Genomic DNA, 17,739 nt, shown 5'->3' with positions numbered 1-17,739 from the left:
CTACTTCATCTACTTCATATTGTAAACCAAAACTTTCTCCTTGAAACTTTATCCAATTTTGGATTTGCTGACACTGTTCTCTCTCAGTTCTCCTATCTCTGACCCCTCCTTCTCAGTTTCTTTTCCTGGGTCGTCCTCTGCCTCCCACCCTCTGACAGTTGGGTTCCTCAAGACTCAGTTCTATGTCCCCTCCTATTCTCCTTCTACCTTCACTCCCTTGGAGAACACATTCACCCCTATGGCTTCAATTATCATCTCTATGCTGATGATTCCCAAATCCACATCTTCAGCCCTGATCTCCCTTCTTCCCTGCAAGCTCAGATTTCCTCCTGCCTTCAAGACATATCTACTTGGATTTGCTGCCAACACTTCAAAATAAGCATGTCCAAAACTGAACTCCTTACCCTGTCCTCCCTATGTCTTTCCCATGACTACAGAGAACACCACTAACCACCCTACCTCACAAGCCCATCATCTGGGCATTGTTCTCAACTCATCTCTCTCATTCCACCCACACATTCAATCCATCTCCATATCATTTCAGTTTCACCTTCACAACTCTGTTAAAATTCACTTTTTCCTCTCCATACAATCTGCTACTATGTTGATCCAGGCAATTAACCTATTCTGTCTTAACTACATATCTGCCTCCTTGTTGATCTCCCGGACTCCTGTCTCTCCTCACTCCAATCCATACTTCACACTGATGCAAATATCATTTATCAAGAAAAACATTCAGTCATATCTCCCCACTCAAGAACCACCAATGGCTTCACTGCTGCATCAAACAGAAATTCCTTACCACTGGCTAAAACAATCAGCTCACCCTATTCTGTTTCACCTCACTAATCTATAGCCCAGCCAGCACACTCCACTCCTCTAGCATCCATAGCTGACCACATTCCCACATCCGCCCCAGTAACGAACACTTTTTCCATCTTCAAATCATTACTAAAGTCCCATCACCTCCAAGAGGCCTTCCCCCAAAAGCCCGGCCTTCCCCAAAAAGCCCTCTTTTCCTTGGCTTGCTCTTCCTTCTGCATCATCAATCAATCTACATTTCAATCTGTGATCTTTTGACATTTGATATTCACCCCACCCCAACCCCAGATTACTTATGTACATACCTTTAAGTTATTTACTATAAATTACGTATTAATTCATATTGCTGTCTGTCTCCCCTGAGGCTGTAAGCTTGTTACATCTGCTAATTCTGTTTTTTTGTACTCCAAGCACTTAATATAGTACTCTGCACATATTATGTGCTCAATAAATATGACTGATTGATAGAATAAATTTTTCTAATCCCAGTTTCCAAAATTTTGTCCACACTCTGTTCAACTCATGCTGTCTATCCGAAAATCTTCTTGCTCGTATTCCACTCTTTATTTTATATTTTATGTTCTGGACACAATGCAATCAACCAATCAGTGGTACTTACTGAATACTTATTGTTGTCATAAGCAGGGTACTTAGCATTTGGAAGAGTACTATACAACAGAATTGGTAGATACGTGCCCTGCCCACACGGAGGTGAGTGTCTAGAGGGGGAGACTGACATTAGTATAAATAAATTAATAAATTACAACTAAGTAAATATATTTTATTGGGTTGAGGTGGGGTAATTATCAAGAACTTAAGTACAAATACAAGTTCAGTAATGATGCAGAAAGTAAAATAGCCTTCAAAATGCACTGCTTTACTTCACTCCATTTCTTCCAGTTCCTTTTCCACATTAATATTTCAAGGTCACCTTCATTCATTCATTCATTCATTCTTATTTACTGAACGCTTACTGTGTGCAGAGCTCTATACTAAGCACTTGGAAAGTACAATTCAGCAACAGATGGAGACAATCCCTACCCAACAACGGGCTCACAGTCTAGAACACTACACCTCCTACATGATGTTTTTACAAGCTGCATAGCTTAGTGGAAGGACCATGGGCACGAGATTGGAGGACATGGGTTTTAATCCTGACTAGCTTCCCAATGCTGCTTTCACACAAGTCCACTTCCTCCGTCTCTCTCTTACCTGTCCTTTGAAGCTCACTCTAACACTTACTCCAGAAACTAATAATAATTTTTTGGTATTTGCTTACAATGTGCCAGGCACTATTCTAAGTGCTGGGGTAGATATAACTGTGTTCGACACAGTCTCTGTCCTTTATAGGGCTCACAGTCAGATACGAGTCATGATCATCTACCCCCAGGCTCCACCTCCAACTTTTTGAACACTTTGATTCCTCTCATTCCTTCTCTTTCTTCATCCCTACATTGATTCCTGAGGACTTCCATATCTATGTGAATGCTCTTAAGAACCCTTCAGCTACCTGATTTCTATCACTTCTCAACTCCACTGACTTCCTGCTCCACTTTACCTCATCTAGTCATCAATTTGGGCACACGCTCAATCTCATCATCTCTAGTTACTGTAAAATCTCTATCATCATCAACTTTAAAATCCTTTTCGGATCAAAACCTCCTCACCTGCCTCCCATATTCCTCTCCCCTCAAATCTGTCCTGTTCCCTCATAGAGACCTCAATTTGACCCGATCAAATTATCTCGTCATCATGTCTCATTTAGTTTCCATACCCAAACTGCCTTCCCTTGATAACCAAACTGACACCCTCAACACCACCCTTTCTATATAATTCAACTCACTTGTTCCCATATCACTTTGCCAATTCCGTACCACTAACCCACAACCTAGATCATTTCCAGAATTCAGTGACTTTGCTGTTGTGCATGAACACAGACCACTCCTGGCAGGAATCCAGACATCAGGCCAACCTCTTCCATTTCAACTTCACCCTTACTTACCCTCTCTTCTGCCAGGCAACGTTATTTCTCCATCCTCAATGACTCCCAAGCACACTGCCCTCACAAGGAGTTTCACACATATAATTCTGTCTTCAAACCCTCTATTTCTTCCAATTCCAATCAATCACTCAATCAATCATATTTATTGAGAGCTTTTTTGTGTGCATAGCATGGTATTAAACGCTTGGGAATGTACAATATAACAGAGTTGGTAACACATTCCCTGTCCACAGCAAACTAGAGGGGAAAATAGACATTAATGTAATTGGATATGTATCTAAGTGCTGTGGGGCTGGGGGTGGGGTGAAAAAAGGATGCAAATCAAAGTGCAAGGGTGACGTGGAAGGGAGCGGAGAAAAGGAAATGAGGGCTTAGCCAGGGAAGGCCCTTTTAAGGAGATGCACTTTCAATTAGGCATGTTTAAATGCGGGGAGACTGACAGTCTACTAGATATGAAAAGGGAGGGTGTTCCAGGCCAGAAACAGGACATGGGCGAAGGTCAATGGCGAGATACACAAGATCGATATACAGAGGTTGGTACTAGATAAGCGAAATGTGCAGGATGTGCTGTAGTAGGAAAACAGCGAGGAAAGGTAAGGGGAGTAAGATGATTGAATGTCTCAAAGCTAATGGTAAGAAGTGGTGTTTGATACAGAGGTGGGTGGCCAACCACTGGAGGTTCTTGACGGGTGGGAAATCAGAGATTGAACTTTTTTGTAGAAAAATTATCTGACAACGGAATAAAGTACAGATTAGTGTATGGAGACACAGAAAGCAGGAAGGTCAGCAAGCAGTAGTCAAGTCAGGATAGGGTAAGCCCCTGAATCATCCCCCCCGCCCCTCCTGGCCAAAAGTCTCCAGTGGCTACCAATCAATCTGCGCATAAGGCAGAAATTCCTCACCCTCGGCTTCAAGGCTCTCTATCACCTCGCTCCCTCCTACCTCACCTCCCTTCTCTCCTTCTACAGCCCAGCCCACACCCTCAGCTCCTCTGCCGCTAATCTCCTCACTGTGCCTCATTCTCGCCTGTCCTGCCATCGACCCCCGGCCCACTTCACCCCCCTGTCCTAGAATGCCCTCCCTCTGCCCATCTGCCAAGCTAGCTCTCTTCCTCCCTTCAAGGCCCTACTGAGAGCTCACCTCCTCCAGGAGGCCTTTCCAGACTGAGCCCCCTCCTTCCTCTTCCCCTCGTCCCCTTTTCCATCCTCCCCATCTTACCTCCTTCCCTTCCCCACAGCACCTGTATATATGTATATATGCTTGTACATATTTATTATTCTATTTATTTATTTTACTTATACATATCTATTCTATTTATTTTATTTTGTTAATATGTTTGGTTTTGTTCTCTGTCTTCCCCTTCTAGACTGGGAGCCCACTGTTGGGTAGGGACTGTCTCTATATGTTGCCAACTTGTACTTCCCAAGCGCTTAGTACAGTGCTCTGCACACAGTAAGCACTCAATAAATATGATTGATTGATTGATTGATCATCATAGTAGGAGTTAATAAGGAACAGAAAGGCTGATTTTTGGGATGTGTGGAGGTAGAACTGACAGGATTTGGTGACAGACTGGATATGTGGGTTGTGCCCCAGAGTGACCTGGCCACATACTTTATTGAGAAAATTGAAACCATTAGATGTGATTTTCCCTAGACCCTTCCCTAATTCAATCGAATTTCTCTATCCTCCTGCCCCTTCTTAAACTCTTCCATCTTTACCAGCAGAATCTCAGGAGATATCCCTCCTCCTTTCAAAAAATATCTCATCCAGCAGTACCTCTGACCCCATTCCTCTGAACCATATCAAAACACTTTTCCCCACCTTTCTTCCCCACCATGACCACCAATCTTCGACTGTTCTCTCTCTAATGGAATTTTCCTCACTGCTTTGAAACATATATCCGTCTGTCCGTCCGTTCGTTCGTCCATCCATCCATCCATCCATCCAAGCTCTTATTGTGTGCAGAGAGCTGTACTAAGCACTTGGGAGAGTACAATATAATAATAAACAGACAATTCCCAACACACAGTGAGTTTACAGACAAGAGAGGGAGACAGACGTTAATATAAACAAACAAATTACAAATATATACATAAGTGCTGTGGGGCTATGAAGGGGGATGAATAAAGGAAGCAAGTCGGTGTGATGCAGAAAGGAGAAGGAGAAGAGGAAAGGAAGACTTAGTCCGGGAAGAGCTCTTGGAGGAGATGTATCTTCAATAATGCTTTGAAACAGTGGAGAATAATTTGAGGAAGGAGGGTGTTCCAGGTCAGAGGCAGGATGTGAGCAAGGGGTCAGCCATGAGATAAATGAGATCAAGGTACAGTGAGACAGTTGGTATTAGAGGAGCAAAGTGTGTGGGCTGGATTGCAGCAAGAAGGTAGGGAAGAGAGGTAGGAGGGAGTAAGGTGATTGAGTGCTTTAAAGCCAAAGGTGAGGAGTTTTTGTTTGATGCAGAGGTGTGTGGGCAAACACTGGAGTTTCTAGAGTAGTGGGGAAACGTATTGCATTTGCATACAAAATTTGCAACATTTGCATACAAAAATGATCCACGCAGCAGAGTGAAGTACAGGCTGGAATAGGGAGAGACAAGAGGCTGGGAGGTCAGATGATTCAGTAATCAAGGAGGGATAGTATAATAATAATAATAATAATAATAATAATAATAATAATAATAATATTTGTTAAGAGCTTACTATATGCCAGACACTGTTCTAAGTGCTGGGGCAGATACTAAATAATTGGGTTGGATAAAGTCCCTGTCACACGTGGGGCTCACAGTCTTAGTCTCCATTTTACAGTTCAGGGAACTGAGGCACAGAGAAGTGAAGTGACTTGCCCAAGGCACCACAGCAGACAGGTGATGGAGCAGAATTAGAAACCAGATCCTCAGACTCCCAAGCTTGAGCTCTACCCACTAGGCCAAGTTTAGAGAGGAAAGGGCAGATTTTAGCAATGTTGTAAAGGTGGAAAGGTGGATTTGGTGAAAGACTGAATATTTGGTTGAATGAGTAAGGAGTCAAGGGTAACACCAAGATTACAGGCTTGTGAGACAGGAAGATAGTGGTGCCATCTACATTAGTACCATGCAAGCGCTTAGTACAGTGCTTTGTACACAATAAGCGCTCAATAAATACGACTGAATGAATGATGGGAAAGTCAAGGGGAGGACAGGGGTTGGGTCGGAAAATAAGAAGTCCTGTTTTAGACATGTTAAGTTTGAGGTTACGGGAGGATATCCAAGTAAAGATGTCTTGAAGGCAGAAGCAGTTGCGAGGCTAGAGAGAGGGAGACAGTTCAGGGCTGGAGATGTAGATTTGGGTATCATCCACATAGAGGCGGTAGTAGAAGCTGTGGGAGTGAATGATTTCTCCAAGGGAATGGGTGCAGATGGGGAATAGAATGGACTCAGAACAGAACCTTTAGGGACCCCCACAGTTAAGGAATGAGAGGCAGAGGAAGAGCCCATGAATAAGACTGAGAATGAACGGCCAAAAAGATAGGAGAACCAGGAGAGGACAGAGTCAGTGACACCAAGCTTGGTTATTGTTTCCAGAAGAAAGGGGTAGGCCACAGTGTCAAAGGCAGCTAAGAGGTTGAGGAGGATTAGGATGGAGTAGAGGCCATTGGGTTTGGCAAGGAGATCACTGGTGACCTTTGAGAGGGCAGTTTCTGTGGAAAGAAGGGGATGGAAGTCAGATTAGGGGGGCAAGGAGATAACAGGAGGAGAGGAATTTATATATCTGTAATATATCTTTTATCTATCATCTATCTATCTATCTATCTATCTATCATCTATCTATCTATCTATCTATCTATCATCTATCTATCTATTTATCTATCTATCATCTATCTATCTTCTCTCTATATCTATCTGTCTGTCTGTCTGTCTGTCTGTCTGTCTGTCTATCTATCTACCTATCTAATCTATCTATATTAATGTCAGTCTCTAGACTGTGAGCTTGTTGTGGGTAGGAAATACGTCTGATGTTATATTGTACTGTCCCATATGCTTAGTATAGTGCTTTGTACATAGGAAGTGATGTACTAAGCTCTTGGGAAGTACAAGATGGCAACATACAGAGATGGTCCTTAACCAACAATGGGCTCACAGTCTAGAAGGGGGAGAGAGACAACAAAACATGTAGACAGGTGTCAAAACCGTCAGAATAAAAAGAATTATAGCTATATGCACATCATTAATGAAATAGAGTAGTAAATATGTACAAGTAAAATAAGTAATAAACGTACAAATATATACAAGCAATGTGGCTCAGTGGAAAGAGCACGGGCTTTGGAGTCAGTAGCTGTGGGTTCAAATCCCGGCTCCGCCACAGGTCACCTGGGTGACTTTGGGCAAGTAACTTCACTTCTCTGGGCCTCAGTTCCCTTATCTGTAAAATGGGGATGAAGACTGTGAGCCCCTCGTGGGACAACCTGATTACCCTGTGTCTACCTCAGCACTTAGAACAGTGCTTTGCACATAGTAAGCACTTAACAAATACCAACATTATTATTATTATTATTGTGGGGAGGGGAAGGAAGTAGGGCAGATGGGGGGGTCGATGGAGAGAAGCATAGGAAAAAGGGGGTTCAGTCTGGGAAGGCCTCCTAGAGGTGAGCTCTCAGTAGGGCTTTGAAGGGTGGAAGAGAGCTAGTTTGGTGGATGTGTGCAGGGTGGACATTCCAGGCCAGGGGAAGGACGTGGACCGGAGGTCAATGTCAGTACAGGTGAGAACGAGGCACAGTGTGGAGGTTAGCAGCAGCAGAGGAGCAGAGGATGTGGGCTGGGCTGTAGAATGAGAGAAGGGAGGTGACGTAGGATGTGGCGAGGTGATGGAGAGCTTTGAAGCCGAGAGTGAGGTGCTTATGCTAGATTTGTAGGTTGACAGTATCCTCAGAGGAGCTCTCCTCCCTCCTCTCAAGTGCTACTCTAGCCACCTATGCTTCTGACCCCATTCCCTCTCATCTCATGAAATCTCTCACTCCATTCCTTCTCCCCTCCTTAACTTCCATCTTCAACCACTCACTCTCCACTGGTTCCTTCCCCTCTGACTTTCAAACATGCCCATGTCTCTCCCATCCTAAAAAACCCCTTTCTTGACCCCACCTCACCTAGTTATCGCCTCATATACCTTCTACCATTCCTTTCCAAACTCTTTGAATGAGTTGTCTACATGCTCTGCCTCGAATTCCTCAACACCAACTCTCTCCTCGACCCCCTCCAGTCTGGCTTCCGTCCCCTATATTCCACGGAAACTGCCCTCTCAAAGGTCACCAATGACCTCCTACTTGCCAAATCCAACAGCTCAAACTCTATCCTAATCCTCCTCGACCTCTCAGCTGCCTTCGACACTGAGGACCACCCCCTTCTCATCAACACGCTATCCGACCTTGGCTTCACAGACTCTGTCCTCTCCTGGTTCTCCTCTTATCTCTCCAGTCATTCATTCTCAGTCTCTTTTGCAGGCTCCTCCTCCCCCTCCCATCCCCTTACTGTGGGGGTTCCCCAAGGTTTAGTGCTTGGTCCCCTTCTGTTCTCGATCTATACTCACTCCCTTGGTGACCTCATTCACTCCCACGTCTTCAACTGTCATCTCTATGCTGATGACACCCAGATCTACATCTCTGCCCCTGCTCTCTCCCCTTCTCTCCAGGCTCGCATCTCCTCCTGCCTTCAGGACATCTCCATCTGGATGTCTGCCCGCCACCTAAAACTCAACATGTCCAAGACTGAACTCCTTGTCTTCCCTCCCAAACCCTGCCCTCTCCCTGACTTTCCCATCACTGTTGACGGCACTACCATCCTTCCCGTCTCACAAGCCCGCAACCTTGGTGTCATCCTCAACTCCGCTCTCTCATTCACCCCTCACATCCAAGCCATCACCAAAACCTGCCAGTCTCAGCTCCGCAACATTGCCAAGATCCGCCCTTTCCTCTCCATCCAAACCGCTACCTTGCTCGTTCAAGCTCTCATCCTATCCTGTCTAGACTACTGCATCAGCCCTCTCTCTTATCTCCCATCCTCATGTCTCTCCCCACTTCAATCCATACTTCATGCTGCTGCCCGGATTGTCTTTGTCGAGAAACGCTCTGTGCATGTTACTCCCCTCCTCAAAAATGTCCAGTGGCTACCAATCAATCTGCACATCAGGCAGAAACTCCTCACCCTTGGCTTCAAGGCTCTCCATCCCCTCGCCCCCTCCTACCTCACCTCCCTTCTCTCCTTCTACAGCCCACCTCGCACCCTCCGCTTCTCTGCCGCTAATCTCTTCACCATGCCTCGTTCTCGCCTGTCCCGCTGTCAACCCCCGGCCCACGTCATCCCCCGGGCCTGGAATGCCCTCCCTCTGCCCATCTGCCAAGCTAGCTCTCTTCTTCCCCTCAAGGCCCTACTGAGAGCTCACCTCCTCCAGGAGGCCTTCCCAGACTGAGCCCCTTCCTTCCTCTCCCCCTCGTCCCCCTCTACATCCCCCCCATTTTACCTCCTTCCCTTCCCCACAGCACCTGTATATATGTATATATGTTTGTACATATTTATTACTCTGTTTATTTATTTATTTATTTATTTATTTATTTTATTTGTACATATCTATTCTAGTTATTTTATTTTGTTAGTATGTTTGGTTTTGTTCTCTGTCTCCCCCTTCTAGACTGTGAGCCCACTGTTGGGTACGGACTGTCTCCATCTGTTGCCAACTTGTACTTCCCAAGCGCTTAATACAGTGCTTTGCACACAGTAAGTGCTCAATAAATACAATTGATTGATTGACAGGCAACTACTGGAGATTTTTGAGGTAGGGATAGTGACATGGAACGAAACTGGAATGTGTTGGCAGGGGACTGGGCAGGGAGAGGGGGAAGAGGGGTAGTGATGAGAAAGGAGAACTGGGATGGGGCAGGGAGGCGGGAAGGGAGGGGGTTGGAAGGCAGACATCCAGATGGAGATGTCCTGAAGGCACGAGGAGATGTGAACCTGGAGAGAGGGAGATAGAGCAGGGGCAGAGATGTAGATTTGGTGTCATCAGCGTAGTGATGATAGTTGAAGCCATGGGAGCGAATGAGTTCACCAAGGGATTGAGTGTAGATACAGAACAGAAAGGGACCAAGCGCTTAGTACAGTGCTCTGCAGACAGTAAGCACTCAATAAATACGATTGAATGAATAAACGAATGAATCCTAATCCTCCTCGACCTCTCAACTACCTTCGACACTGTGAATCACCCCCTTCTCCTCAGCACGCTATCCAACCTTGGCTTTACACCCTCCACCCTCTCCTGGTTCTCCTCTTATCTTTCCAGCCATTCATTCTCAGTCTCCTTTGAGGGCACCTCCTCCCTCTCCCATCCCCTTACTGTAGGGGTTCCTCAAGGGTCAGTTCTTGGTCCCCTTCTGTTCTCTATCTACATTCACTCCCTTGGTGAACTCATTCGCTCCCACAGCTACACTATCATTTCTACACTGAGGACACCCAAATCTACATCTCTGCCCCTGCTCTCTCTCCCTCCCTCCAGGCTCGTATCTCCTCCTGCCTTCAGGACATCTCCATCTGGTTGTCTACCCACCATCTAAAACTCAATATGTCCAGGACTGAACTAATTATCTTCCCCAAAACCCTGCCCTCTCCCTGACTTTCCCATCACTGTAGACAGCATGACTATCCATCCTGCAAGCCTATCACAAGCCTGCAAGCTTGGTTCACCCTCGACTCCACTCTCTCGTTCACCCCACACATCCTATCCACCACCAAAACCTGCCAGTCTCATCTCCACAACATTGCCAAGATCCACCCTTTCCTCTCCATTCAAACCGCTACCTTGCTGATTCAATCTCTCATCCTATCCCAACTGGATTACTGCATCAACCTCCTCTCTGATCTCCCATTCTCCTGTCTCTCCCCACTTCAGTCTACACTTCACTCTGCTGCCCGGATCATCTTTGTGCAGAAATGCTCTGGGCATGTTACTCCCCTCCTCAAAAATCTCCAGTGACTGCCTGGCCACCTACAAATCAAGCAGAAACTCCTCACTCTCGGCTTCAAGGCTCTCCATCATCTCACCCTCTCCTACCTCACCTCCCTTCTCTCCTTCCCCAGCCCAGCCCGCACACTCCACTCCTCTTCCACTAACCACCTCACTGTGCCTCATTCTCACCTGTCCTGCCAGCGACACCTGGCCTATGTCCTCCCTCTAGCCTGGAATGCCCTCCCTCTGCACAATCGCCAAGCTTGCTCTCTTCCTCTCTTCAAAGCCCTACTGAGAGCTCACCTTCTCCAGGAGGCCTTCCCAGACTGAATCCCCTTTTTCCTCTCCTCTTCCCCACCCCCTTGCCTTGCCTCCTTCCCCTCCCCACGGCACTTGTATATATATTTGTATAGATTTATTACTCTATTTATCTTACTTGTATATATTTACTGTTCTATTTATTTTATTAATCAATCAATCAATCAATCGTATTTATTGAGCGCTTACTGTGTGCAGAGCACTGTACTAAGCGCTTCGGAAGCACAAGTTGGCAACATATAGAGACAGTCCCTACCCAGCAGTGGGCTCACAGTCTAGAAGGGGGAGACAGAGAACAAAACCAAACATATTAACAAAATAAAATAAATAGAATAGATAAGTACAAGTAAAATAAATAAATAAATAAATAAATAAATAGAGTAATAAATATGTACAAACATATATACACATATACATATATACAGGTGCTGTGTGGAAGGGAAGGAGGTAAGACTGGGGGGATGGAGAGGGGGACGATGGGGAGAGGAAGGAGGGGGCTCAGTCTGGGAAAGCCTCCTGGAGGAGGTGAGCTCTCAGAAGGGCCTTGAAGGGAGGAAGAGAGCTAGCTTGGCGGATGTTGGGAGGGAGGGCATTCCAGGCCAGGGGGATGACGTGGGCCGGGGGTCAACGGCGAGACAGGCGAGAACGAGGCACGGTGAGGAGATTAGCGGCAGAGGAGTGGAGGGTGTGGGCTGGGCTGTAGAAGGAGAGAAGGGAGGTGAGGTAGGAGGGGTGAGGTGACGGAGAGCCTTGAAGCCGAGGGTGAAGTAGTTTTTGCCTGATGCGCAGATTGATTGGTAGCCACTGGAGATTTTTGAGGAGGGGAGTATCATGCCCAGAGCGTTTCTGGACAGAGACAATCCGGGAAGCAGCATGAAGTATGGCTTGAAGTGGGGAGAGATAAGAGGATGGGAGATCAGAGAGGAGGCTGATGCAGTAGTCCAGACAGGATAGGATAAGAGCTTGAACGAGCAGGGTAGCGGTTTGGATGGAGAGGAAAGGGTGGATCTTGGCAATGTTGTGCATATAGCCATAATTCTATTTGTTCTTATGATTTTGACACCTGTCTATATGTTTTGTTTTGTTGTCTGTCTCCTGCTTCTAGACTCTGAGCCCATTGTTGGGTAGGGACCGTCTCTCTATGTTGCCATCTTGTACTTCCCAAGCACTTAGTACAGTGCTCTGCACTACAGTAAGCACTCAATATAAACGACTGAATGAATGAATGAACATGCAATGGCAATAATAAAATAAGCAGATGATGACATTATAGAGAGCAGTTAACAAATAATATGCAGAAGCAATCATAAAATAGGCATATGATGCCCAAAGCAGAAGGATGAGTTGTCCACGGGTCAGTCAAATCAAATCAAAAAGGCTAATGGCAAGGAGAGTCCAGGGGCTCTTGGCAGAAATGTTTCAGGTGGTGGAGGATGGAGTCCTATGGATGGCAGTTCTGGAGTAGGGTGGAACTGTTATGGGGGTTCATGGGAGAGGAAATGCCTGGGAAGAGATGTAAACAGCCAAATAGAATGACTCAACTTGTACTTCCTAAGCTCTTAGTACAGTGCTCTGCAAACAGTCAGCACTCAATAAATACGACTGACTGACTGACTGAATGAATGAATGAATGAATGAATAAGGTGCGAGGGAATGGGGTCTGAAGCGCATGTGGAGGGGGTGGCATTTGACAGGCGGCAGGAGATCTCCCCTGGGGAAACTGCTGGGAAGGATGGGAAAGTTGAAGAGAGGGCCTAAAGGTGGGGGTGTTGAGGACTAAGAATCACATCTTACACGTTTGGAATCCTATATATGAAAACCATTAGGGACCTTGGACAGGATTTTGCTGGTCTAATTCAATAACTCATTAGAATATAATTCATTCATTTGTGAATTACGAGGTCTTCGCCTCAGATTTGATTCCATCCTCCTGATGACCAATTTCGTACTCTTTCACAGCTTCAAAAAGTAAAAAATAAAAAAATAAAAGAAGCCAAGGCAAATCAACTTGCAGAATATATTACTTTTGAACAACTCCAGTGATAATTTCAAACTTTTCCTTATATCTATATCGGTACATACATTATGTTTCTATAATTATATGGGAATTGAAGGCTAATGCCTAACAACCCCAGATATTACACATGAGTATTGCAGAACCATTTCTATCACCCTACTGCTCATCTAAACATGTCGACCTAATCTTCACTGTCTTCTTTCCATTTTTCTTAAGCAACAACAAATCTGTCATCCTCAGCCAAGTAATCAAGTGTTCGAACTCATATTACTACATATGGCTGTCACAACTTCTTCACCTCCAAAGTTCTTACCAAGCTCTTTAACCAGAGAAAACCCTCATCAAAAAACACTGGGAAATACTTTACTTACCAAGTACTTACCAAGCTCCCCAACACAAAAGATACTCACCATCAAACTCTGGGAAATAGTCCACAAGGTGAGAATACAAAATCTTATCTTCCAGCAGGTCTTTTTTGTTGAGGAAGAGGATGACTGAGGAATTTTGGAACCAAGGGTAGGTAATAATGGTTCGAAAAAGGGCTTTACTCTCCTCCATTCGGTTCTAACCAATGAGGAGGAAAGAAGGAGAGAAGGAAATAAGTATTAATGGAAAGCACTAAAACCTGGCCAAGAAAAGTGACATTTTTTTCTTCTATGAAATCTACCCATTATCCTCACAATTCTCAATATGTTACTAAGTATATTAGCTGCCCAAAAAGTCATCATGGCTTTTAATTCTTTCCAAAATTCCCCAATACAGGAGCAACTCAAAATACAATTAAACTACAATCTTGGAATATGTAATGTGTACTTGGTAGAAATCTTAACGTCAGGCAAACCTTGTCCATTTCAAGTTTGTCCTTTCTTACTTTAACTCTGCCCTCTTCTCTCTTGACTCCCATTGCCCATCACCCTCACCAGTTGTTCCACACATTTACCTCCCTCCTCAGGTCCCATGACTCCCCAAACACTCATCCCAAACCCCCAACAATCTGGCCATCTATTTTATTAAGAAAACTAATGCCATCAGGTGTGAGCTCCCCCAAATCACCCCTCCCCCTTCTCAACACCCCCTCCTTTAGGACCTCTCTTCAACTTTCCCATCCTTCCCAGCAGTTTCCCCAAGGTAGATCTCCTGCCTCCTATCAAATGCCACCCCCTCCACATGCGCTTCAGACCCCATTCCCTCGCACCTTATTCATTCCTTCATTCATTCATTCAATCGTATTTATTGAGCACTTATTGTTTGCAGAGCACTGTACTAAGAGCTTAGGAAGTACAAGTTGGCAACATATAGAGACAGTCCCTACCCAACAGTGGGCTCACAGTCTAGAAGGGGGAGACAGAGAACAAAACAAAACATATTAACAAAATAAAATAAATAGAATATGTACAAGTAAAATAAATAAATAAATAGAGTAATAAATACATACAAACATATATACATAAATACAGGTGCTGTGGGGAAGGGAAGGAGGTAAGGCAGTGGGGATGGAGAGGGGAGGAGGGGGAGAGGAAGGAGGGGGCTCAGTCTGGGAAGGCCTCCTGGAGGAGGTGAGCTTTCAGTAGGGCCTTGAAGGGAGAAAGAGAGCTAGTTTGGCGGATGTGCAGAGGGAGGGCATTCCAGGCCAGGGGGTCGATGGCGGGACAGGTGAGAACGAGGCACGGTGAGGAGATTAGCAGCAGAGGAGCGGAGGGTGTGGGCTGGGCTGTAGAAGGAGAGAAGGGAGGTGAGGTAGGAGGGGGCGAGGTGATGGAGAGCCTCGAGGCCAAGCCTTATAAAAACTCTCTCCCCTTCCTTCCTCTCCCCTAACTACCATCTTCAACCGCTCACTCTCCAATTGCTTCTTTCCGACTGCCTTCAAACATGCCCACATATCTCCCATCCTAAAAAAGCCCTCCCATGGACCCCACAGCCCCTACAATTACCACCCCATCTCCCTCCTACCTTTCCTCTCCAAAGTCCTAGAGCGAGTCGTCTGCACGTGCTGCCTCAAATTCCTCTCCTCCAATTCTCTCCTGGAACCTCTCCAATCTGGCTTTTGTTCCCTCAACGTCCTCTCAGTGGTCACCAATGATCTCCTTCTTGCCAAATACAACAGCTCCTACTCCATCCTAATTCTCCTCAACCTCTCAGTTGCCTTTGATACTGACACCATCCCCTTCTCAATACATTATCCAACCTTGGCTTCACTGACTCTGTCATTTCCTGTTTCTCCTCTCATCTCTCTGGCTGTTCATTCTCAGTCTCCTTTGCAAGCTCCTCCTCCACGTCCCACACCGTAACTGTGGGGGTCCCTCAAGTTTCGTTCCAGTTCCCCTTCTATTCTCCATCTACACTCACTACCTTGGAGAACTCATTCACTCCCATGGTTTCAACTACCATCTCTGTATGAATGATATCCAAATCCACATCTCTTCCCCTGTACTCTCTCCCTCCCTCCAGGCCCGCATCTCCTCCTGCCTTCAGGACATCTCTACTCGGATGTCCACCTGCCACTTCAAACTCAACATGTCCAAAACGGAGCTCCTTATCTTCCCTCCAAACTCCTGTCCTCTCACGAACTTTCCTGTCACTGTAGATGGCACAATATCCATCTCACAAGCCCATAACCTTGGTGTCATCTTTGACTTGGTTCTCACATTCAACCCACATATCCAATCCATCACCAAATCTTGTGGGTCTCACCTTCACAACATTGCCAATATCCACCCATTTCTCTCCATCGACACTACTACCATGTTAATGCAATCTCTCATGCTATCTTGCCCAGATTACTGCATCAGCATCCTTTCCGATTTTCAACCTCCTGCCTCTCCCCACTCCAGTTTATATTTCACTCTGCTGCGCAGATTATCTTTCTACAGAAACGTTCAGGGCATGTCACCACCCTCCTCAAAAATCTCCAGTGACTGCCTATCCACTTCTGTATCAACCAAAAACTCCTCAGTAGTACTTCTTTCCTTTAGAGGAAAGAGGCCTTCCCAGGCTAACCTCTGCTTTTCCACTCCCACTGCCTTGTGCATCACGATGACTCGCTCACCTTGATCTTCCCCACATCTCTGCCCCACAGCACTTATGTATACTGATAATTCTATGTATTTTTATTGATGCCTGTTTATGATGTCTGTCTCCCACCTCTAGATTGTAAGCCTGTTGTGGGCAGGGATTGTCTCTATTGCTGCGTTGTACTTTCCAAGTGCTTAGTACAGTGCTCAGTACACAGTAGATGGCAGTCAAAGAGGGAAGAAGGAAGGGAGTGAGAGGGTAAATTTAGAGAAGAGGGAAGAGATTTAATCTTGAGTTACTGCAGGGAATCAAGGGAGAGTCGATGAGAATGGAGGAAGAAGGGTGACTGGAGAAGAGGAGGGGAGATTTTAGGGAGATCAAACCTGACTGCTTCAATTTTGTTGATGAAGTATGTGATCAGGTTGTTTTGGGAAAGAGATTGTCAGATTATCACGGACAGGAGGTTTGAGAAGAAAGTTGAATGTCTGGAACAGCTGGTGGGGGCAGTGGGTATGGGTGTAAATTAGGAAAGAGAAGTATTGTTGTTGGGCACTGGAGAGGGCCAAATTGAAGCAGAAAAGAATTAATTAAAGGAGGACAAAGTCAGAGAGATGTGTGGATTTCCTCTAACAGTGCTCTGCTACTTGGGCACAGGAGCAGAGTCAGTGTGCTGCAGTGAAGTTCCCAGATTATAGGTTATTGGTATGAGCCTGGTGATGTGACAGGGAAGCAAGGGAGTTCATTTCAGTGGAGAGGGTGGTGTTGAATATGTTGATTTGTGCATCAGAAGGTAATGTGGGTATGGAGACCAAATGAAGCAGGAGTGGCCATAGGCTGCTGGAGGGGGTCAAAAGCACAGAGGTGTCTGTGGGGGAAAAGGACAGGTTTGAGGCAGGGTGGATGAATGGGAAAGAGAGCAGGTAAGGAAGTTATGGTTAGATACAGAAATTTCAGTATTGTTGAGAGTAGAGATTGAACAGTTGCTGGAGATTATAAAATCAGGTGTGTGCCCAAATTGATGAGGGTGTGAGGTGGAATGGAGCAGGTCACTGGAGTAAAGGAGCGAGAAGAGGTGGACAGCAGAAGGATCATCAGGGACATCCACATGAATATTGATGTCGCCAAGGATCAATGTAAGGATGGAAAATGAGAGAATTGTGAGAAAGGGATCAAGAGGAACAGGCAAGAGTTAAGGCACAATGAGGACGTTAGCGGCAGAGGAGCGCAGTGTGTGGGCTGGACTGTAGAAGGAGAGAAGGGAGGTAGAAGGGGGCAAAGTGATGGAAAGCTTTGAAGCCAACAGTGCTTAGAACAGTGCTTGACATAATAATAATTATTATTATGGTATTTTGTAAGCACTCACTATGTGCCAGGAACAAAGCAAATCGAGCCGGACACTGTCCCAGTCTCGCACAGGGCTCACAGTCTTCATCCCCATTTTACAAATGAGATAACTGAGGCAAAGAGAAGTGAGGTGAGCTGTCCAAGGCCACAGAGCAGACAAGTGGCAGAGCCTATCCAAGGCCAGCGGACAAGTGGCAGAGCTGGGATAGGGACTCAAGACTTTCTGACTCTCTGGCCCATGCTTTATCCACTACACC

General features: G+C 45.7%; 1 protein-coding gene across 1 annotated transcript in view; it reads right to left on the bottom strand.

Moving 5' to 3' along the window:
• LOC119946744 (guanine nucleotide-binding protein subunit alpha-11-like) overlaps positions 1–17,739 on the bottom strand; it is an 84,827-nt gene that overhangs the window by 8,414 nt on the left and 58,674 nt on the right. The window contains exon 6 of the mRNA XM_038768180.1: positions 13,537–13,690. Within this exon, the coding sequence (XP_038624108.1) occupies positions 13,537–13,690 (154 nt within the window). The remainder of the gene's footprint in view (positions 1–13,536; positions 13,691–17,739) is intronic.

This window comes from Tachyglossus aculeatus, chromosome Y3 (genome assembly GCF_015852505.1).
Source record: "Tachyglossus aculeatus isolate mTacAcu1 chromosome Y3, mTacAcu1.pri, whole genome shotgun sequence".
Taxonomy (NCBI): domain Eukaryota; kingdom Metazoa; phylum Chordata; class Mammalia; order Monotremata; family Tachyglossidae; genus Tachyglossus; species Tachyglossus aculeatus.
This window is presented reverse-complemented; position numbering and strand designations above follow the sequence as displayed.